This window comes from Pseudorca crassidens, chromosome 1, assembly GCF_039906515.1.
Source record: "Pseudorca crassidens isolate mPseCra1 chromosome 1, mPseCra1.hap1, whole genome shotgun sequence".
Lineage (NCBI taxonomy): Eukaryota > Metazoa > Chordata > Mammalia > Artiodactyla > Delphinidae > Pseudorca > Pseudorca crassidens.
This window is the reverse complement of record NC_090296.1, coordinates 180,431,770-180,456,236: the sequence shown is the minus strand read 5'-3', so window position 1 is coordinate 180,456,236 and position 24,467 is coordinate 180,431,770. Positions and strand designations below refer to the sequence as shown.

The 24,467-nt window shown below is 36.5% G+C and overlaps 1 protein-coding gene across 5 annotated transcripts in view; it reads right to left on the bottom strand.

Annotated features, from left to right (window-relative positions):
• Positions 1–2,334: 2,334 nt before the first annotated feature.
• The window catches only part of CUL2 (cullin 2), an 85,477-nt gene continuing 63,344 nt past the window's right edge, over positions 2,335–24,467 (bottom strand). For 4 of the 5 annotated variants that reach the window (XM_067702189.1, XM_067702174.1, XM_067702183.1 and 1 more), the window contains exons 10-21: positions 24,103–24,227; positions 22,075–22,182; positions 21,292–21,351; positions 20,245–20,373; positions 20,057–20,143; positions 18,900–19,052; positions 18,539–18,616; positions 13,595–13,661; positions 9,553–9,755; positions 7,243–7,344; positions 4,859–4,975; positions 2,335–4,091 (exon numbers count right to left, since the gene is read on the bottom strand). In XM_067702189.1, coding sequence (XP_067558290.1) covers positions 3,960–4,091; positions 4,859–4,975; positions 7,243–7,344; positions 9,553–9,755; positions 13,595–13,661; positions 18,539–18,616; positions 18,900–19,052; positions 20,057–20,143; positions 20,245–20,373; positions 21,292–21,351; positions 22,075–22,182; positions 24,103–24,227 — 1,361 coding nt within the window. In that variant the 3' untranslated portion in view covers positions 2,335–3,959. The remainder of the gene's footprint in view (positions 4,092–4,858; positions 4,976–7,242; positions 7,345–9,552; positions 9,756–13,594; positions 13,662–18,538; positions 18,617–18,899; positions 19,053–20,056; positions 20,144–20,244; positions 20,374–21,291; positions 21,352–22,074; positions 22,183–24,102; positions 24,228–24,467) is intronic. The other variant, XM_067702201.1, reaches the window with a different exon arrangement.

The window sequence follows — 24,467 nt, the reverse complement described above, 5'->3', positions numbered from 1 at the left end:
CTGAACTTTGCAAATACTCTGAAACAGTTCACGAACACCAAAAATAGAAATATATACACTACACACCATAATTAAAGGAATATTCATGCACCCACCACCTAAGAAAACATGACCATCATCTTTTTTCTTTTCACGCAAATGGAGTTCACCCACGTAGACACCAGCCGCTCAGGCACACAGGTATTCTGGATCCGCTCGGGATCCATGCTGTTGCCCCTGCACGCTCCTGCCTTTTTCTGCCTTTCAACTTCTCTTACAAGACCTCCTCCGAGAGCCAGGAGTTCCCTTCGCGAGCACCTACACTTGGAATGGCATGTTCACGTCCGACTGTCCCAAGTCTAAACGCTCCACGTGGGCACAGACCGTATCTTGGCTGCTGCTGGTTGCAGCAATGGGACCCACACAAGAGCTGGCCCCAGGGCATGGCTGTTAGGTGACAAAGGAAGGGGGACTGCCTGAACACTGGATGAAGGCTGGGGAGGAAAACCTTTTATTTCCCAGGGGGCACAGTCACAGCAGGTCAAAATCATTCCTGCCCATCAGTGAAGCCCCACCTTTAACGAACTCCAACCAATGGGGCTTACGTCTCACCTAGGATTGCCTGATTTAATTGCTTCAGCCTAAGGTATGCTCCATGAACATACCAATCTTCAACCAGTGAGCTTTTCTGTATTAATTTCCACTCATTTAGCGACGGCGCATTTACAACTGCCCTTAGGAGTAGTATTTTGAAAGCTCACATCTTTACTCTGATCTCGCTCAACCAAGAATCTGTCCTAGGGACCAAAAATTAAGAGCTCAATAAATTACCCATTGCTACCATAGAGCTCAAAAACTTCTAATTGAAAACAGGCTTGCATTTAATATATGCACTTGAAATAAATGTTCTATACTTGTGCATGTGAATGTAAAATATTAAATTCACAAGTACTCTCTGCCATGAATCAGTTTTGAGCCAAGTCACTTAACCATGTATATTTACAGCTTAAATAAGTACCTTAAGAAACTAAAATAGAAAATGTTTATTATATCACAAATTAACTAGACACAAACTTTTATTCTGAAGTCAGGAAAAACTATTCTTCATGTACAACATGAAGTTATTTCTATCTAATGCACAGGCTACTCTATATAAATAGACTGTATTTATTAGGTCCACAGTCCTGCCTGGGTTTTTTGTTTGTTTGTTTGTTTTGCCGTACGCAGGCCTCTCACTGCTGTGGCCTCTCCTGTTGCGGAGCACAGGCTCTGGATGCACAGGCTCAGCGGCCATGGCTCACGGGCCTAGCCTCTCCATGGCATGTGGGATCTTTCCGGACCGGGGCACAAACCTGTGTCCCCTGCATCGGCAGGCGGACTCTCAACCACTGCGCCACCAGGGAAGCCCCTACCTGGGTTTTAAATTCAGGTTCTGCGGTTTCTGGCAATGACTCCTGGAAAACACTCTACATTTAGTTTCCTCACCTGTGAAAAGAGAGGAACGCTGCCTATTTAACAGGATTGTCTGAAGATCAAACAAATAAGATGTGGAAGCACCAGCCACAGTCTGCCTTCAATAAGGGTTTAAAAACAATTAACAGGAAAGTTATAGCATTACGGCATACACAAGTTATAAAATCCTATCAAGATCATAAGTTATAACGTAAAACACAAACCCCAGAGTGTCTATCCTTTTGTTTATATTAAGGCAATTCTCGTAAAGTATTGGAGCAAACCCTAGGATAAACCTGCACCTCCAGCAGCAATGCAAATATCTGGTTTCGAAGGGAAAGAGCAAAGTGTTGACAAGAGCTGCACATTGTTTGGTTGTAAAATACATCCCTGGCTCACATGTTAACCACCTCAGTCTTGAGGATTTCTTTTTTAGCTTCTGAAAGTTTTGGTCACGTTCTTTTCGTTTTCTAAGCTACAGCGTTGAGAGCCGTTCCTCTCCTCCCTCGCCTTGCCCTTCTGTCGCTCCGAGCCCTCCTGCCCACAGCACTGGGCACCACGCACAGAGCTGTGTGCCAAGGTTTGGCACCGTGACATCCACTGCCTGACCCCACCCGACAGCCTCAGCTCTTCCCAAGCTCCTGCTCCCCCGCAGAAAGTGCGCTAAACCCATCCTACTCACCGCCCTCTCGGGAGCGGGCTCGGTGAAGGGCATGACAAGCGTGTCTCCAATATGTCTCCTTTCAGGTGCAATGGGGAAAAGGGTGGGACAACAACTCCTGTCAGTCACTTCCGTCGACCTCAGCACAAGTATTTTGTCCATTTTTCAATATATTTTCTTGACAATTAGGCATCAGGATAAGACTTAATTTAACATTTATAAATATTTAAGAAAAAAAGGAATCAATTTGGAAAACTTTATCAAGTTATAAAAACAAAGGTTTGTTTTTTTGACAGTGGACGTACAGTATTACATGGTTTGCCGTTATTTTCTCTCTGGGGGAAAAAAGGGAAAATGAGAAATACAGTATAGAAGTCATTAAAAGCTCAGTAGATTTTTTAAACACTTAAGAGACATGAGTTAGAAGTGCCATCAAACGAACCAACTGAAAAGCCATTTTTGCAACAATAAGAGAAGTTTGAATATGGACCCTATATTAAGTGATATGAAGTTACTGTTTATTTGTTAAGTGTAGCAAAGTAACTGTGGTTGTGGTTTTTTTTAAAGGCCTTTTCTGTTAGAGATATAAACTGAAGTATTGTAAGTGAAATGATACATGTAGGATATGCTTTAAAATATCTCAGCTTAAAAGAAATTGTATGTGTGTGTTGTGGTGGGGGAAGGGTAGATAGATAACAAATATGAAAACAGACCAGAGCATTCTAATGGTGCTGTTGATATATATAATAAACAAAATAATGGACTTTCATGTCTAGGCAAGTGGCAGCTGGTGTAACGCATCACACAGATTAAAAAACCAAAAAAAAGAAAAGTGTTTAGCTTATGCACTGCTAAGAACACCTGTGACGTCGGAGAGTGACTCTAGTGTGAACGTGGTAGGGGGTGGAAGGGTAACAGGCAGGCAGGAGTATGGGAGGAATACACCGGGAACAGAAGACCACCTACAACCCAGAGGAAGGGAGAAGGGAAAGCAGCAGAGGCGGGGCATTAGTCTACATTAGAACTGACACACTGTGGCAACAAAAGTAAGACAACCTTTGAATGACAGCTCTTTCTGAGCCACATGTGAGGTCACACACATTCCCCTCACTTTTGGTTCTGAGCTGCAGCAGGACACCACCAGAAACTCTTGATGGAATTAAATCTCACTATTCAAAATGCTCAAATCCAATGTAGTTCTAATCCATAAAAATAAAACATTCTTTATGATGAATGCATCTTTATGCATTCAAAAACAACAATCTAGACGTTTTTTATGTAGGATTTAAATAGGAGTATAAGTGAATTACACTGTTCAGATACAAATGCAACTAAAGTTGCATGAGCTGCTTTGAAAACTCACGGACATTTATATGTATTATTTTGTGATATTCCATCCACATAAAAAAGGCATTCTATTTCTTTATTTTTTTATTTGACAAGCAGCAATATCATGTTTGTCATTTTAATGTAGATACAATTATTAGGTTATCTGTCATATTACAATATTTAAGTTTTTTATCTTATGTCCTTTAAGATACATTAAAAAAAAAAAAAAAAAAAAACATCAACTGCAAACGTGAAGGGGAGAAAAAGCATGGTACCCAGCCAAATTTCCACATTTCAGCAATACTTCACTCATTCTTTTTTAATAAAGTTTTAAGAAATGTCATAATGACATGAGCTTGAAATATCTCTAGGCATTTTCTCTGACGCTCATGACGTGGCACTGGTGATGTTGTAAACAGCAGAGAAACAGGGGCTGCCAAATGGCCAAATTATGGAGGCACAGGCCTGCTTTCTCCCACAGGACACACCGGATGGCGATGGCAATGACCTTCTCACATCCACACCGGGGGTGCGCGCGTCACGCTACGTAGCTGTACTCATCTGCTGACGCCTGGCTGCGTTCGATGTACTGTTTGTCTATGAGAACTTCAATGCACTTCTTAATCATGCTGATACTAGGGTTAAACCGAGCTCTTGACTGGCTAATCACCTGTGGGAGAGACACGGATGTTTAAGTGCTCTTCTCACCAGGGGGGCACTGGAGCAAATAACTTTTTATGCAAACTAAGGAAAAAGCCCGACCTTTATGTTGTGAAGGGATAAAAACTGTGAAGAACACGGATACAGCAAAATAAAATAATAGTCATATATAACTAAATTAAACCATAAACTAATTCATCTATCTAACTACTCATATACACCCCTCAAGCTTCCACTCAACCCCTACTCAACTTTCAGCTCTTAGCTGAAGTAACACCTGCTCAGGAAAGCTTTCCGCCACACCTCCATGTCAAGACCTTTATACACATTCTCATGCTACCGTATACCTTTTCTTTGTTGCATGTGAGTGTAATTTTATATTTACTCCCATATTAGTTCAATAACGCGTTTCTTCCCTACTAGACTGAACTCCAAAACAGCAGGAGCCACATCCTGAGCTGCTCTGCACCCCATGGTGACCAGCACAGTGCTCCACACATGGTAGATGCTCGTGTATTCATGGAACGAGTCAGTGTGTGATGTGGTCCATGTCCTTCAATAACTGGACACAAGACTGAATCGGTAAGACTTAGACCTCTAAATTCAAACATGAGTTTAATACTGAAATTTTAAGTGAGTACTGTTCTCATTAAGTAATGAAGCATTTCTTTATGTTATTTGGGAGTCGTATTATTTCTGTAACATCTTCACAAAGAAACATTCCTAATCCTAATACCCTCTGCCCCAAGAGGTCTTGAGGACTTTTCCCCCTTTTACCTCCTGAATAAGGGCATTATGCCGAAGTACTTTTCGTGCTTTCATGATACGAACTATAGCAGCTTGGAGGTACATTTTCCGATCTTCATCTACAGCACTTCTCGTCTGCTCCATTTCCTGTTTTACAAGGACAAAAAAAGCCAATGAGACATTAATTCACTGCACTTGTTTTTAACTCATTTTATTTGTGAGTTTAAATAAATCTCCAATCAATACTGAGAATCAAATTATACAATTATGTGCCCAATATAACATAACCATTACCAAAAGAATATTTACAGTGAGTTATGTATAATTTCTTAACTTAAAGTTGGAAGGTTATTTTTTAAAAAATGAACACTACTGTAAATTGTACTCAGTGCAAGTAGTCAATAAAGGAGAACTTAAGTGACACAGAGTAATAGTTTTCAAGACTGCTGTCCTATCAATGAGTAAAAACTTATACCACAAAGCTTGTAGACTTTAGTAACTGGCTCCAAGTGCACACTGGAGCAGGCTTCAAGGGCAAGAGCTGTGAAGGGCTCCATTTGACTCCAGCAGAGAAGCCAGCAAGGATGGGCCAGAAGGGCCTCTCTGCATGGAGCTCAAGGAAAGACAGTGGAGGAGAGGCACAAGCAGGCAATGCCACATCAGTAGGGATCTCATAACAGCTTTTAAAAGAGAAAATACAATCCATATTACAAATTAGTATCGTTAGCCTACAGGAAAATGAGATCTTGAACATTTTAGGGTTCAAATTTAACAGCAATTAACATTTGTCTCCCATGGGGGAGTAAGTCCCTGGAGCGGCCTGTTATCTCTGATACCTTCACATCCTGCCCCGAGCCCAAGGTCAGGGTGGCACATAGGAGGCAATCAGGAAACTTCAGTGATATGAATAGGCTGCCCCAGAACAACTGCTGCTGAGGTGAAACAAGCAACAGCAGATGTTCACCGTGCAAACGGCTCACCCGGGGTCGGACCCCACTCCAGACCAACAAGCTCACAATTTGAATTTTAACACCATCCCCCGTGGTTCATTTGCACAGGAAAGTTTGAGAAGCATTTTCTACAACTTTTCTTTGAAAAATGTGTTGTAAAACCTTCTGATATTTTACAAATGAAAAATATGAGATTATATTACTATTCAAGGTAGAAATTTTTGGAAAGAATACAAAGCAAATCCATATATGCTAATACAGTTTAAGAGCAAATATGACTATGTTCATTGTGGCATTATTTACAATAGCAAAGATATGGAAGCAACCTAAGGCCCATCAATAGATGAATGGATAAAGAAGACATGATATATATACACGATGGTCTATTACTCAGCCATAAAAAAAGAATGAAATCTTGCCATTTGCAACAACATAGATGGGCCTAGAGGGTATTATGCTAAGTGAAATAAGTCACACAAAGACATATGCTGTATGATTTCACATATATGTGAAATCTGAAAAACAAAACAAATGAACGAACACAGCAAAACACAAACAGAATTACAGATACAGAGAAAAAACAGGTGGTTGCCAGAAGGAAGGCAGATGAGGGGAAGAGAAAAATAGGTGAGGGAGATTAAGAGTTATAAACTTCCAGTGGCAAAATAAATGAGTCATGGGTATGGAATGTACAGTGTGGAGTAATTTATGTAATATCTTTGTATGGTGACACATTGTAACTAGACCGGTCATGGGGATCATTTTGAAATGTACAGAAATATTGAATCACTATGTTGTGTAACAAGAACTAACACAGTGTCAATTATACTTCAAAAACAAACAAACTCACAGAAAAAGAGATCAGATTTGTGGTTATCAGAGGCAGGGGGTGGGGGTGGGGAGAGGGGAAATTGGATGAAGGGGGTCAGAAGGTACAAACTCCCAATTATAAGATAAATGATGATTAGAGATGGAATGTAAACATGATAAATACAATTAACACTGCTCTGTGTTATCTATGAAAGCTGTTGAGAGGAAATCCTACAAGTTCTCATCACAATGAAAAGTTTTTTTCCTATTTATTTAATTTTGTATCTATATGAGATGATGGATGTTCACTAAACTTACTGTGATAATCATTTCATGATGTAGGTAAGTCAAATCATTATGCTGTACTGCTTAAACTTATACTGTGCTGTGTGACAATTATTAAAACTGGGAGAAAAAAACAAAAACAAAAGAGCAAATATGACTAAACTACGATAGCTTTTCCCTAAGATACTCATTATACTACTGTTTTTAAAATCTAAAATACTGTTTATAAGGTTAGTCAATGCAAAAAATAAACCAGAGAAGATGTATCATAATTTTGATATGAAAAGTTTTGCATTGGTCTCAATATTACCACTTGTAAAGTCCAATGCTTAAATATTTCCAAAAGAAACGACATTAGAAAGCATTTACCTGTGGTGTGTCTTTCTGCATCGATGTAGTAATTTTAAATTTTGTTCTTTTACTGCTAAAGTTCATATTTAATGAAAATGAAGATTCTGCATCAATGTCTTCCTACAATTAAAAATAATTCATTTACATTTATAAAAATAAAATCACTAAATAACAATTGCTGCAAATAATATGCCATGAAATTAAATAATGACCAAGGAAAAAAGACTCAACTCTCGTAATCTTTTACATTATAAATATTATTTAAGAGAAAAATAATTGTCTTCTGTCAAACAATGAAGGAAAAAACAATTCTTTCCTAATTTTATGCTTGATAGAATTTCAATCAGCTTAGATTTAGAATAAAGCTATTTTCTGGCCCAACTGTTTAATACATGACCACCAGATAAATCTGACGAGAGTCAAGCTCATTGGCTTAAACAGAATTTTAACATTTAAATTTTTATGAAATAGCGAGGCTCATAAGTTTTCCATCACATTTTGAAAAACCAAACAACCAAATTTTTTTTTTTTGGAATGCTGCAGTAACAAAATACCAATTAAAATAACCTGACTAGAGAAGCCAACTGGTTCCAATGGCACACAAGCATCACTTCCTCACCACCCCGGTGTGATTCTGACATCAGCCCTCAACACCCATTTTATTCACTCTGCCAAAAGCGAGTGGACTTTTCTCAAGTGGAAGTTGTTAAGCCAATTTTTAGCTCTTAAGCTCTACTGGGCTTAAGAAAGCCACGCATGTCATACGGTGGAATCTGTCCACCAGCAGGACCACGAAGCACTTGGCAGATGGCACTTTCTCAATAATAGCCAAAGAAACTCTATTAAAGAATGCCAGATTCATAATTAAAATTTAATGTGCAAACAACCTATCAATATTTATTTTGTACATTTTTGGGCAGTAAAAATAACATGCTTTAGAAAAATACTTAACTTTTTAGGCACTTAAGCTTAAAAATTTAAACTTAAAATTTTAAACTTAAAAACTTTTACTTATAATTCATTGACTTAATTAAAACCTTAATATTAAGAACTTAATATTTTGTTAAGTTTCTGAAGTCAGAAAAATTAATCGTTTCTCAAAATTAAGAAAAGCTTGATTTGAATTTCAGCATATATGCCATTTAGAGCTGTTCAATTATAGGCTACGAAAGTCATCATTAGCAAAATGAACTCATGAGAGAAATAAGTCGTAGGCCATGAACCAAAATTAAAATGAAGCATCATTTACAAGACTTTTTTCTTATCGGCACAATAATAATCTGAAGCAGGAAATTTAACCCATATCTGTTGCTTTTTTAACCATTTAAATATCCAAGACATACTTTAAAAACAAAAACATGTTACTAGAAAAAAAAGTTATAAAGAAAAAAGGAATATACTATCAGCTTGCTAATTCTCAGGACAGATATTAAAAACATATGGGGGTTGGACTTCCACTGTGCGGTGGCACAGTGGTTAAGAATCCACCTGCCAATGCAGGAGACACGGGTTCGAGCCCTGGTCCGGGAAGATCCCACATGCCGCGGACCAACTAAGCCCATGCACCACAACTACTGAGCCTGTGCCCTAGAGCCCATGAGCCACAACTACTGAGCCTGTGTGCCACAACTATTGAAGCCCGTGCACCTAGAGCCCGTGCTCCGCAACAAGAGAAGCCACCGCAATGAGAAGCCCCCGCACCTCAATGAAGAGTAGCCCCTGCTCACCACAACTAGAGAAAGCCCACATGCAGCAATGAAGACCCAATGCAGCCAAAAATAAACAAATTAATTAAAAAAAAAAAATATATATATATATATATATATATATATATATGGGGGTTAGTTGAGTCCTGAAATTCAGGGACATGAGAGTGACAGCACCTGAGATGGAGTTACACATATTAAATATGTGTATAAATAGACATCAACAGGCTGTCATTTCCTATCACAGAACCATGTAATTAAATATTAACTAAACATATGGGGGAAAAAACCCAGCAAGATTTAGGACAGACTACAGTTTTAAAACCTCAATTAACCAGAATCCTTCTGCTGTCAACTCTTTAATAATTTTTCAGTAAACTGTCACAGTATAGGACAAATAAGATCAATCTATAAAGGGCACACGAGTACCAACTTAGACAGCCTTCTCTGTGACGCCTCAAGTTCTTGGCCATAAGGAGCCTGAAGTAATGTAGCTGATTCGAGTGCTTCTCAAAGAACAAAGGGCATTAACAATTATAACCTTACTTTTAAAACTGCAAACATCCCATGAAAAAGCTTTAATACTTATAATGCTTAAATTCCTTGAACTATTACCCCATACCTTTTCTGAATCATGGTTAATCATTTTCACATCGAGTAATGATTTGATTGTTTTTGTCAGTTCCTTTTCGTTCATCTGAGTGCTGTCTTGAAGTTCTTTATAGCTGACGGTTTCACTGTTGTTAAAGGCAAGAAGAACCGCCATTTGGTATGTTGTGACCATAGCTACGTATGGTTTGCCCAAATAGTTCATTTTAACTTCACCTACAATTAAAACAAAATTGTGACAATAAACTCATCATTCAAAGAAGCATTCCAAAATTACCTCAGTAATAATTGTTTATTTCAGATATTTTCTCCTGAAAGAGTGAACCAAGAACTCTTGGTTAAATTGTTGCAAAGCCATTCCTGCCAGCAATGTAATCATCTGTTTGCGGGGGTGGGGGGGATGGAGGGGACGGCTCTTAGTTTTGAGTATGTAGTATAAATCATGGTTAAGCTATCATAACATTACCAGTAAGCTCAAACAATGTCTTTAAATAGTAATAGGAAGGCTAACACTCAGGCAAAAAAAAAGTAAGAAGAGGTGGAAGTAGGAGGAGAAACAGACAGACAAAGGGAGAGCATGATAGCCTGCTACCAGCAACTGCCTCCTGTGTGTGTATCTCATCTACCCCAGGGAAGGTTCAAGCATACAGGAGGACACCTGTACTAAAGTGTCTAAACCATAATTTCTGCCAAAATATAACAATGCTATTTTGTTTCATAAATAATGTTTTTCTCCCCAGTAATTTTCTAGGAACAAACACAAATGGGAAGAGAGACAAACAGGCAGATGCATTATTTTGTTGAAATAGTTGATGGAATAACAATGTTCTGGACCCTACACTACCCTGAGAGCTAGAAAGGTACATCAGGCTTAGGCCAACTACAGTTCTACCCATTCCAGGGGGCAGCACACTGAAGAGCTTGTTAACAAACAGTGTGTAAAACAGTTATGCATTTGCAACATGTAAAAACAGTTAATGCAAGTCAAAGAACTGCTTCCTAAAGAATAAAGTTATGGTTTAGTGATTGTATTTCTCTTTCTCTCTCTTACACAAGCACACACACACACATCCTGCATTATTTGACTGTTAATGAATTATAAACTATATCAGCATGAGATTTGGTTTTAGGGCTCTATATTTTAACTCAAGGAAGCTGTATGTTACATGAACTCACCCCAGAGGCTGCATTCTCCCTGTTAGTAGTGGTAATTAGTAACTCTGATCAAGATTGTGTGCTTCCTTTATTATTTAATAATATATATTAATTCATTATGTAATTAAAGACTTTAAAGGATATAAGTCAATTCTCCAGCTTACTATGACCACACAGATGCCTATGCTAACTTGCATTATGCCTCGACTTATTTTTTTAAAAACTGATATTCAGAAATATTTTTCAAAATTATTTGGATAGGAACACCTAGAGAAAAAATTCCTAATCTCTGAATTTTCATGAAAGGAAGTTTAATTAATTGGAATATCCAATTCATGTAGAGTTTACGTAGACTACAGTCATTAGGACTGTCCTACTAACAATTAGTATAAAGAGCACTTTAAGAGCCTCATCTCAACATTAAAGCTTAGAAAACGCGGTGAGAGGCAAAAAAAAAAAACATCATGTAAACTGCATTACACCATTTGTGCAATGACTGCTTAATCATATCCCAGAAACAAGTATAAAATAATGCCTCAAGCACCTACATGATTAAGCTAGGACCATCACCTAGCTGTCACAGATGTTGCAATGTACTACCATGGGTTTGGAAACAGAATGAGGCTTCTGCCACAAGAACCCAAAGAGCATTAGGAGACAATGCAAGTAAGGGGTCTAAGTATCATTTACTGATATCAAATCCACTCTGCATCCCTTAAAAACAGGAAAACTTGTTAGTTGTGTTTTATGACTTTTTCTTGCTATTTTTCAATAAATTATCGGTGTCGGGGTACATGGACCTCTTTCCACTTTTTTTCAGCACCACTCTCTTATTACTCAGCTCATGGCTGGAAAGACTGCGGAAGGGGTGGAGGAAGGAAAGGAAATCCCAAATCTGGATGATTCACTTAATTACTGCTGTGTAAATAGAAAAGGAAAATGACAAAGAGGTCATTTAACCTTCAGAATAGGTTGACGAACTTTAAGAACCTGCAAGCTAGAATAAAACATTCCAATACATACATACTTGAAAAATCAGACAACCATAATTGAATTGGTCATTAACAATTACCAGAAATAAAGAGTAGGCAGAACTCTCACAATACTTTAATCCAAGTTACTCCTCTACTACCTATCAGCAACCTAGTCTCTAAGGGAAAGTTTTTTTTACAGAAGAATGTCAGCTACTAAATGCTGAGTGCATGACAGAGTATCACTGATCTGCAACCAGGAAGAAGATAACTGATTCAAGCAATGATCACCAGTGGATGCTACAACCATCAGATACAGTTGTTCCTGGAAGATGGTATTCATTTGGGAACTAAGTGTCACCCCTCATATCACCTGCTAATTGAAAAGGTCTCCTCACAATGGAAACATCACCTCAATCAACCAAGTGACCACTTTACTGCCTCTCACAGTGGGACAGTCTGACACCACGTGCCTTCTGATGTAATGCAACACAAGTACACAGGACCACCAAAGAAGTATTCTCACCAATAATATCTTAATCTGAATATATAACTAGTTGCCAAACACCAAAATAGTAAATCCCTCATTAAAACTACTTTAGGAGACAGAATGATTATTGCTGAGGTAATGCAAAGGAGTTTAAACTCCCCAAGATAGATATTTAGGGGAAGTAAAAGTAAACTTAATCCAAATACATTAAAACACTGGTCCAGCAATGTTTTTTTCCTTAAAATCAATTATATTTACTAAATGAGAATATAAAAAATTCACAATAGATGTAAAATTAAAGGCCAACTACTAAGCGACCACTTACTAAGAATATCAATGAACATCTCTTTATTTCACAAACTACTGAAAAAATTAAAATGCCCAATTTGTTCAATAAACATAAACTTGTAAAGATATGTATTACTATGTACTAATTATTATGTACTAATATGTATTACTAACAAAATGAGACATCATATTCCAAATATAAAGTAGTCAAATAAATGGTACTTACAAGAAACTACTTAGATGAAATTTCTCTTAGGTGAGTGAATTTCCTAAATAAAGGTATGGCAACTAATCAGATTTTCTTGTACCATTTCTAAGAGACATTAACATACATGGCCATCCTTTCCCTCTTATACAAAGAGAAAGTTGATTTAATGTACTTTTCAAAGCATAGCTTTAGCAAAAGTAGAGAAATTCTGAGTGTTTGCTTTGGCTAACATCTTCAGGCAGCTTAGAGAAACTGAATAGAGGCTCCAATCACTCAAAGTATTAATCCTACTTTCCAATTAGTAGACCCCACTGTTCCAGGAAGAAGCTAAGGAAATGATTAGATTTTGATTAAACTTTTCTAAAACTGGAAAGTACTGGAAGTTAATTGGGACATTCTGGAAAAAGTGTTTACTACTGCCGTTCACTACAGTACCACAAATAAAAATCAAATGGTTAGGTCTCCTTGTGATGCTATAATAGTTAATGAAATTTTTGAGGATATCTGCCATATCTAGAGAGAAGAGGTTTTTAAGATATGTTTCATCAAGCCTGGCTTTCTAAATAAAATTCCTAGTATCTATAAAAAGTGATTTGTTACAGAAATATAGGAAACCATTATAAAATTCAGAAACTCCTTATAAGTAGCATAATTATAAAACACTATTAAAAATGCTGCACTTGCTTTAACCATATAAAAACGTGCTCAACTTTACTCATAATAAAAGGAATGCAAATTAAAAGAAAAAAAATGCTTCACTTGAACTTCATTATTAGTTGCTTTAATGGTAACCAGAAAGGAAGATGAAGAAGAAAACATTAAAAACTAAAATCAGGAAAAAAACAACAACTACAATTAGGGCCTATGAAATCGATTTCCAAATTTTTAACATAATCATATCAGGTAAATTTCATTAAACTAGATATAATTAAATGCATTTTACCTGTACAAAGATAATGTAACCATGTAAGCTTCCTTCCACTGAAATGCTGGCTGTAAAATAATTCAAACTGTAAAAAAGAAAAAAGGAATCAAATTATTTTCAGCTTCTACAACCTAACTTACTTGGCTATCACTACACTAAAAAAGTAAAAAAATTCATGTTAGAGAAGACATTAGAGCCCATCTGGTATATTTACTCATTTTACAGATGAGAAAACACATCTATGCAAGTTCCTGACGAAGATCATATAAATATCAGGCCAGCTCTTTTCACTTAAAACCCTGTCTGGGGTTCTTTCCACCAAACCACAGCCCTGCAAATTTAACTTTTTGTATAAATTCAGAAATTATCATTTTGAATGATATCAATTTGGACTTTATAAATAAAATCCCTGACCAAAACCACTACCATACGCATTTCAACATGAAAATATAAATCAAACCTTCATTTCTAGTCTCCTATTTGCCAACATATACCCTTGCTGAATGGACGGGTTGAATAATATCAGTGATCACTCCAAAAGTGACATCCACAATTTAACTTCCACATACAGTCAAACACTAATACAAGCAAAGCTTCAGAGGCCTGTCTTTGTATCTTTTGTTGACATTATTGTGAAAAATTAAATTTAACATTCTATTAACATAGCTTTAAAATTTTAAAAATTCCTCCCTCAGATTGAATGTAGGACATCAGTCCAAAAAATAGAGAGTTCATATCTTCTAAAGAGCTAGTACATAATCTACAGCGAGAAAATGATACTGAAATGTAAAAAAGGTAAAAACTCAACTTCCATATAAAACTGAAAAATAAATATATTCATCACATCACAATTCAGAATTGTGGACATACTTTTAGCATGACGAGCCATATGTGATATACCTAAAGCTTTTATCTGTACTTCAAACTTTACTTTCTGTACTTTCAAAATGAAGTTTAAATAAAGCAATCAGCAACATTTGACCTGTAAGCTGCACTATGCCCACTCCTTACAACAAAAGTTCACAGCTGCCAGCCAGGAGAACTGGTGAATTCTTTTAGCAATTTATTCCAAGATAGTCCTGGGAAGCTGAAACTTGAGCATTTTTTCCCTCCAATGGTGCAGCATTCTCCTCTATGAGCAAATTCACCAGCCCTTTGGCATGATAAATAGGAAATGACTGGCACCGGGAATACTTATGATTTTCTGCCTGGTCCTAATCTAGACGAAGAAAAAAATCAAAGTATGGCATAAAAGGATCCCAGAGGTAGGCTCTGACTAATAATCTCCCTGGGTGTCAATAAAATTCAATTACTACTATACAAGTTGTAATTATGAAACATTTATAAGGAATTTATGGACAAAAGCAAAATAAAACATTTTTGAAACTGAGAAAACCAAAGTTTAAAATGCTCTTTACAAATTATGTAAGTGCAAAACTAGCTTTAGGATGTATATTCCAAGCTCTGAAAGCACATGCTTTACCTCTTTATAGCCCTAGCAACTAGTACCATCATTAAAGTTTTATTGATGATATCAATATGCCAAAGAAAGCATTCCTTTATCCTTAAATTTAAAATCTGATTATAAAGATTCTCATATCCATAGCTAGTCAAGAACAAAAAGATTCAGTTCCAAATGAGAGTAGTATCAATTCATCTGGTATTAAAAGACAAAAGTTGTAACATCTTGCTTAACGATATCATTAAATAACTGTGTTATCAAAGTTTATTAGTAATAAATATACCTTGACTAAACTTCTCATGTTAAAGTCAGGCTTAATAGTTATAATAATCAGGCTAACAGAGAGCATCTTTCAAATACCATTTGAGGGCATTAATTGAAACTCAAGGGGCCTTAAAAATGAATGTTTCATATTTGATGAGCGTATTCACTTCAAACAGAGAGCTGCACTAATATACACTACCTTATATTTCTTTAGTTATTATTCAGGTTTGTGGACCAGGTACAAAAGTAGATTTAAGATATACTGGTCTAATATGCAAAATAAAGTACTTTTTTTTTTTTAAGATTTTCTGATGTGGACCATTTTTAAAGTCTTTATTGAATTTGTTACACTATTGCTTCTGTTTTATGTTCTGTTTTTTTTGCCCCGAGGCACGTGGGATCCTAGCTCCCCACCCAGGGATCGACCTGCGTCCCCACCTGCCCCGACTGGAAGGCAAAGTCTCAACCACTGGACTGCCAGGGAAGTCCCCAAAATAAATTGCTTTCAATTAAAGCTTAATTTCCATGGTTTTAAGATACGTGTAAAATGGATGTGATTTCTGATAAACAGCTATATTTAAGGGAAAGATGGGAAATATCTAGACGACCATTAAAGCAAAGGGAATTAATTTACATGTGAAAAATAAAATAATAAATACACAGATGGATTTTCATTCTTACGTGGCTGAAAACTTGGATTTACTAGGAGAAATGTTAAGGACAAACTCCCTCTACTGGTAATTAGAGAAAGTCCAAACTGAGAGAATGATATGCTTGGAATCATAATTTATAGTCAGAAAGAAACCCACTTCCTGTTTGTAAATGAGGACACTGGAACCTGGGGAAGGTCATATGTTAATAAATAAAGTTTAAGGGGTTGATTCCAGTACTCCAATAATTACTGGCAAATAATTATTTCAAGGAGAAAGAGAAGAATAACAAACTTAAAGGAGATTTTAGTTCTGCCAGCCCCCACCCTGTCCCTTAATTTCGATTGGAAAAGCAGGCTCTTAAGAAGAAATAAGGTTTAAGACTGTCAAAGGTGAGGGGTCAGTTTTCTTTCTCTTGCCTGGTCACAAATACATCAAAGTGCTTTACACCTGGTTACCCCATCCCCTGCCCTGGGATCATATTCTGCCCATCCAAACAAATGCTCTTCTTCATGAAGTTTCTAAGATGGTTTGCACTATCATGCCTTTTCAAAGACGCAGAAAATCCTAAATTAGACTCCTATTCGGAAAGTCCACCTTATGCATGGTATCTTGAAATCTACCTGGCTACTCTGCTATTACCACTACTATCACTATTAACTATTACTTCTACTTTCAGCATTTATTGAGTACTTCTTATATACCAGACTAAGCGCTTTACATATTTCATCTTCATATTAACACTCTGAGTAGTAGTATTATCAGTTAACAAAAAATTCGGAAGTTATTTGAACAAAGTCACAGAGCACAGTAAACGGAAGAGCAGACATTTAAAATCAGGAGTTATGATTCCGGAGCTTACACTGTGTTACTTGATTTATAATCCTTATTTTGAAAGAAGCAAAAATAACATACATACATAATGTAATGATTCAAACTACACACTGTGAACATCTCTAGTAAATAGTGTAATGAAATACCATTTTCATTTTAAACTTCATAAACATATGCATAACTCACTGGTTCACAACCTCAAGTTACTGCCCAAGTAAAAGACTATTAAAAGATAAGCCTCCTTTGGTGAGTTAGAGAATCAAAAAGGGTCAGTTTCAAAAGAAACGAAAACATGTTCATCCACTCAAAAACTTGTACGTGAATGTCCATAGCAGCATTACTTACACACCCCAAAGTCAAAACAGCCCAAACGTCCAACAGCTGATGAATGGATAAATAAAGTGTGGTGTCTCCATACAATGGAATATTATTTGGCAATACAAAGGGATGAACTACTGGCACAGACTCAAACATGGATGGACCTTGACATTCTTCTGCAAAGTGAATGAAGGCAGTCACAAAAGCACGCGTGACATAGCTCTATATGAGATGTCCAGAACAGGCAAATCTACAGAGAAAGAAAGCAGATTGCCTAGGGCTAGGGAGAGGGGAGGGAGTTGGGGAAGGCGAGGAGTGACTACTGATACGTAGGGGGTTTCTTTTAGGGTAATTAAAATGTTCTAAAATGGTGCTGGTGGTTGCAAAGCTCTGTGAATATACTGAAAACCAATGAAAGTGTACACTTTGAGTGAACTGTATAGTGCTGTGGCCTGAATGTTGTGTCTCCCCAAATTCATATTGAAATCCTGACGCCCAATGTGATGGTTTTAGAAGGTGGGGCCTTTGGGAGGTGCTTAGATCATGAGGATGGAGCCCTCATCTATGGCATTAGTGCTCTTATGAAAGAGACCCCACAGAGATTCCTAGCCCCTTCCACCATGTGAGGACACAGCAGGAAGTCTGTCACCTTAGGCCCTCATCCCACCGTGCTGGCACCCTGGCCTCAGACTTCCAGCCTCCAGAACCATAAGAAATCAATCTCTGTCATTCACAAGCCGCCCAGGCTGTGGTATTTTGTTACGGCAGCCTGATACAATGACTACAAGACTACATGACTAAGCCGTATGGTACAAGTTACATCTCAACAGCTGTTAAAGATGTAGTCTCCACAGTCTCTTTAAAAGCTTTGGGTAAGAAGTCTATGGTTTCTATTCAGTCACACTTTAAAGCCATTTTTACTTGAATTTTCCAGCTTCAATCTATTTTTTCTAGAATATTTCACATTCTACATATATTTACCTAAATTACAGCCCAGAATAAAAATAACTATTATAAGGGATAAATGAATTATAAAGATGGCTCAATATTCAAATGAAAAATTAGAAAATGATTGTTGTAAGTACTGGATTCTAAACTTTCTTATAATATCAAAATCCTTGTAATTTAGAACTACTTAAGACAGATAACAGGTTTACTAAGAATAAGAGACATGCTTTGACAAAGAACTGACACCCTTAGCATTTTAGTTTTAATATTAGAAACTACAATAATTTACAGTCTTCCTCAGTACCCTCCTTTTTAGGGAGGGTACTGAGGAAGAATAACAATAACAAGGCAGAATAACAATAATTTGTGAATATATTTTTATATCACGTGAGCCCTCAAGACTTCGGAGAAATATTTAAAGTGATATAACGTGAAGATAATTATTAAAATTCCTTAGGTCTTCCAATATATTTTCTGCCAACTTGCCATCTGTACACTTTTTTCCAATTCCTGGGGAATCGCAAATGTAGATGAAGGAGCCTGAGTAAGAGGCCATGCACCAGCCTAGAAGGAGAAAAGTCAAACAGTTAAACATCTCACTTGAAAGTAAATGTTTATAAAATAATTTAAGCAACTAAAGCACCTTTTTCTCCTTCCTCAAAATGTTGATAAAACCCACCAGCATTACTATCAAGGCACGGTTCATTCCAGATCAATATAACATATAACTTTAGAAGCTATAATATTCTGGTTGAAAGAAAGGTAATCAGGCATCAATCTATTAATCATTTGTATCAGAGTATTTGAAATGGTTAGTAAATGCTCACAATGAAACACATATTCATACCTGTAGAACATATATTTGAAAACTAATTCCCAAATCTATTACTGTGTCTTGATTTTTGATAAAATTGTTGAACTTATTGTTCAGATCCGCACTGACACTCATATCTGTGTACATCCGATGTAGCTTGCTGGTAAATTCATAACCACAGGCTTGCTGTAAAAGAAAGTTTTAAAAAACATATGACTTAAAAACAAAAACAATAAACCATACTGATTATTAAGAATGCTTTGCTACTGCTAGGTCTATGGTCAAAGGTCCTGCTTGTACACTTACACCAAAGGCCTGTATTATTCATGACCCAAAGCAGCTATTCAAAACCTTTCAAAAGTTCCTTTTTTTTTTAATGCAGATTAAATAAGTGAATGAAAACATATATTCATGAAACAACAAATTTCCCTTTAAAACAAGAACTTTTCTATAAATCTGTATATCATTTCAACAGTACAAAATGCTCCATTACTGAATGTAAGATGATACCTTATAATGTTTACAGATAGCATCAAATACACATGAAAGATAACTGGGAATATTTGTTAAAAAGGAGGGGTACTGAGGCAGATTTTTAACACCATTAACTGAGTAATGAAGAAATCTATTTCTTTGAAGTTATTCAAAACTCTGCCATCACCAGGTCAGAAAATCTGGATCTCTAATCTTGGGATATAAAAAGCTTTGTTAACATTACCTCTAAAAATTAAAGGGTAAATTATTTTTGGTATATTTAAAAAGGACCACATATTCAATGTATACCATACAGGAAAATTATCAACTATTGAAAAACTCAGGATAAATAAAATTAGCAACTGCTTATCTTATCAGTGTGTAAGCTAAAATGACATAAAAGTGAACTGAAATTCAAATGCACTCCACAAAACTTGTACTTAAAGGAATATTTTAGGTGTGTTCATTTATACGTAATACAAGGTTTTTGTAAAGTTAACACGTTATCTTGTGGATGATTCTATATCAACATATAGAGAGACTTTGTCCTTTAATACAGCATTTGCATATCCCACCATGAGACTACACCACTTTACATTTAACCAGTCAACTGTTGATGAATTATTTCCTGTTATTACTCATATTGCTACAGTGAACATCTTTGTGTGCTAGTGGAATAATTTCTAGGACACTATCATATCAAAGGCCTACAGTACCTTTAATTTATTGATCATGGCTTCTTCAGAATCCATAGACATGGATAACCCATGAATTAAACGTTTCGCCAGCATTCTTGCGTAGAACTACATTAAAAAATATTTTAAAAGATTACTTCCTTTCTGATGATTTAAAGTTCAAAAATAAATCAAAGCTGACACATAAAACCTCTCGATTCACAACTTACCTTTTGAAAAACATCCTTATCGTCGATATATTTAAAGACAGTAATAAAGCTCGTGAGCTTGTCCTCTACTTCATTCTCTGTCATCCCCTTGGCTGATTTCTTCAGCAAGTTGTCACAGTACTTAGCGAGCTCAAATAGAAATTGACAGTAACGCTTTCAGAGGGCCCTTCTCAAAGGAGGCACAGTGGCAACAACACAAAATAAGATCACGGTCTTTGCCATCCTCAAGCTTATGTTTTAATAATCATGGACATGCACTAAAGAACTTGAAATATATGTCATCAGGGAAATTTTTAAAAAACTATAAACAGTAAAAAATCTAATCAACCCTGAATGATCAATACAGCAATGATATAAGTAATTAAGTTTTTTTTTTTTTTTTTTTTTTTGCGGTACGTGGGCCTCTCACTGTTGTGGCCTCTCCTGTTGCGGAGCACAGGCTCCGGACGCGCAGGCTCAGCGGCCATGGCTCACAGGCCCAGCCACTCCACGGCATGTGGGATCTTCCCGGACCGGGGCACGGACCCGTGTCCCCTGCATCGGCAGGCGGACTCTCAACCACTGCGCCACCAGGGAAGCCCAGTAATTAAGTTTTGATGGAACACCTAGGTGAGTTTTGAGCAGTTCTGTCATTTCTGACATTACATAAGTACTTTTTAAAAATCTCACAACAACCTTGTAAGCAAGTTTCCTTTAAAGGTTATCATTTTTCATCAAATTCCCTTTAGATCTCAGATAAAATAAAATCTCCATGTAAAGTAATGCAAATTATTTTAAAGCAGTCATACTTTCCAACCCAAACATTGTAAAATGGAATATTTTCTCCTTCAATTATTTCTTAAGAAAAGGCTACAGACGTGACCTACTGCATTCCTTAAATAAAAGCTAAATGATATACAGTGTTGATATGTTTTTATTTTTAATAATTAATTTCAACTACATTTTAAAAAAATGCTACAAAAACAAATTAATTTGACATTCACCTCAGTTTTCATTTTCTAATGCTGACTTTTCATATGTTTACATTTATGCAACCATCAAACTTACCAATTCAGGTGCTTTGCAAACAGACTTGGGTTCTCTGTAATTTACAACTGATGTAAGGGCCTATATAGAAGACAGACCAGGAATTAGCCACCATTAATAGGGTAAAAACACAGCTGGCTCTATATATGCTATAATCTGTACATCCAAAAATTACTACCCCACATAAAACATGGCATTTTGGGGGTAGTTTGTTAATACTGTTGTCATATCTAACACAGGGTAAACTCCTCTCACAGTGTCCCTCATGGTAATTATATAATGATTACATATAATCCTGTTCCTACTGAAAGATACTCTTCATAACTCATTACTGATACTTGAATACACATAAAATAAGACTGTATTTTCAAAAATCTTACAACAACCATGTAGGCAAATTTAAATTTAAAAATTTGTAAAATATAATATTTACTTTTCTTTCAAATATTATTCATTATAGCCTAAGTATTATATTCAAAGGAAAAATGAGCACTAAAGAATATTGAAATTATACATGTATTTTTCAGAACATACTAGTGTATTAACAAGTCTCCTTTTATAGCATAATCACGGGAAGTTCAATTCCCATATAATTCAAGCATTCAATCATTCAATTACTCACTTAAAGTTAAGTTACACACTTCTATTTTGACTTTCACTATGAAATTGGTTGGTTAAGGTGAATCTCCATCTCCAGATTAGAAATCTCACAATTAGAAGCCCTAATTCTGAAACTACCTTAAAGAATAATGATTAAATGAAGAAAATCATATATAGATAAGAATATATGTATTAAAAAATTACCTTATCCAACGCACTCATAAAGTGCTGATCACCATTCAGAACAGTGTTGATAAGCTGAACAAATTTACCATGTACTTCCAGAACTGACTCCACAAATAGTGTTGGCATCTAAAAATATGAAATACAAAGTACAAAACCACATTTTAAGAAGTTCAAGGGTATAATTTGGCTTAGTGAAGAGTTGTTCAAGAGTAAAGTTTTCCCTAAGCAAATAATGTTACACACGACACACACCCTCAAAAAATGTTTTTAGCTAAGACGGTCTTTAAAATCTAAAACTTTGATGTTGAAGTTAGCTGTCATTCAACACTGTAAATGCAGGACTGTAGTTCCTCTGCTAGAAGAACCCATGGAAAAAACACTTCTTTCTGGTGCTGGAATTCTGTATCTTAAGTGTAACAAGATACAATCTCAGAACTACCAGGCCTATCACTTTCATAGAGGATTATGTAAATAAAAACGGCCTTCAAAGGCACTGAAGGCTGAGAGAGAGAGGAGAAGTTAAAAAGCCATTATCTGTGAAAACTGAGACCCCTAGAGTTGGGCAGTACAGTTCCCCACATCTCAGAGAGAAGAAATACCTAGTAGTGCAAAAGTGAGTTTTCATTCTTAATGGAGATAACTATGAAGTTAGACCTAAGACTTCTAAGTCAGCTAAAATTATCTGAGTCTCCTACAAACGCATTCTCTTGTATTTGCATCTCCCAGGCCTTGACACCAAACTCTATGCCTCTGTGCCCAATGTCATTCCACACCCTGAATCTGTAAAACTAATATAAACTAAGAAACCTAATAAATAATACAGGCTATTAGATGTAAGCAATATAAATTAATAGTTTTACAAAAAATGGGAAAGCTTACGCATTGCTGTGGCAGGACATAACATCTAAGAATTATCTGCCAAAGACAAATAAACCTACAACTAAGGAGATCAGCATTTAATAAATGCTCCTGAACAATGAGGTCTATACACAGATCACTGCATCACAGGAGGAGCAAACAGCTCTACATAGGAAAGAGAAGTGACATGTGATGTCATGTCTATCTTATTTGTCAACCATCACTAGTAAAAACAAAGAAGGTGGTCCAACAAAATTTGACAATAGGAACACACTTTGATAGGAGACACCTTATTGTAAACAGTAATTTAAATGGCAGGGAACTCTTAAGATGGGGATTAAGGATATGAAGGTCACTGCTGGGTATTTTGGGTAGTAAGCATATATTTAGGGAAGATAGTTTTAATCCAAATTTGCTTCCCGGGCTATCAAATCCAGGGCATGTAAAAGGAAATCAAATTGTAAGTTGTCTATATTATCACTGATTAATACCATTACCACTACAACTAACTAAACATTAATGCCAGTTACACAGAAACAAGACTGTTTAGAAACAGCAAACAGGGACTTCCATGGCGGCGCAGTGGTTAAGAATCTGCCTGCTAATGCAGGGGACATGGGTTCGAGCCCTGGTCCAGGAAGATCCCACATGCTGTGGAGCAACTAAGCCCGTGAGCCACAACTACTGAGCCTGCGCTCTAGAGCCCGCGAGCCACACTACTGAGCCCATGCGCTGCAACTACTGAAGCCCGCACACCTAGAGCCCGTGCTCTGCAACAAGAGAAGCCACCGCAATGAGAAGCCCGCGCACCACAACGAAGAGTAGCCCCCGCTCACCGCAACTAGAGAAAGCCAGCGCGCAGCAACGAAGACCCAACACAGCCAAAAATTAATTATTAATTAAAAAAAAAGGAAAGATCAAACATACTTTTCTGTGAGAAATTAATTAACAATTGCTAAATGAACATGACAGTGTGTAGGAAGAAGTTTATCTTATTCACTGATTTTCTAATAATTGATAATTCCAAAATGTGTCCAACAACTTCTAGGTTTGAACATTTTAATAAAGACGTTTCATTTATTGGCATGGTAGGACTTTTCTTTCATGCTTTTAAACAGTAAAGTCAAAAGAAAAACTCCATGATAATCTGATTAAGAGAAAAATTTTCCAGTTCCTTATGTAACTCACATTTTCCTGAGTAAGATTACTGGTTGCTCTAAGGCCCTCATCATGGATATGATTTTGCAGCTCCTGAATCATATGAGGTAAACCAGTGGACACAGCACGGAGTAAGACATACATATTTGCCATGTCTGAGGGGAAAAAGAAATTTATTATTAAATTTCCAAATAGTTTAAAAATGTTTTTAATATAATAGGTAATATATGGTTCCAAATGCAGAATTACAGAAGAGTATGCAGAGCCAGATCCCCACACCTTTCTCCCAATCACCCCATCCTCCTCCCCTGGGAAAGCAACGTTGTGGTTGTTTAGTATCTTCTCAAAGCTGTTTCCTACCCATTCAAGCAAATACGCTATTCTTCCCTCTGCCC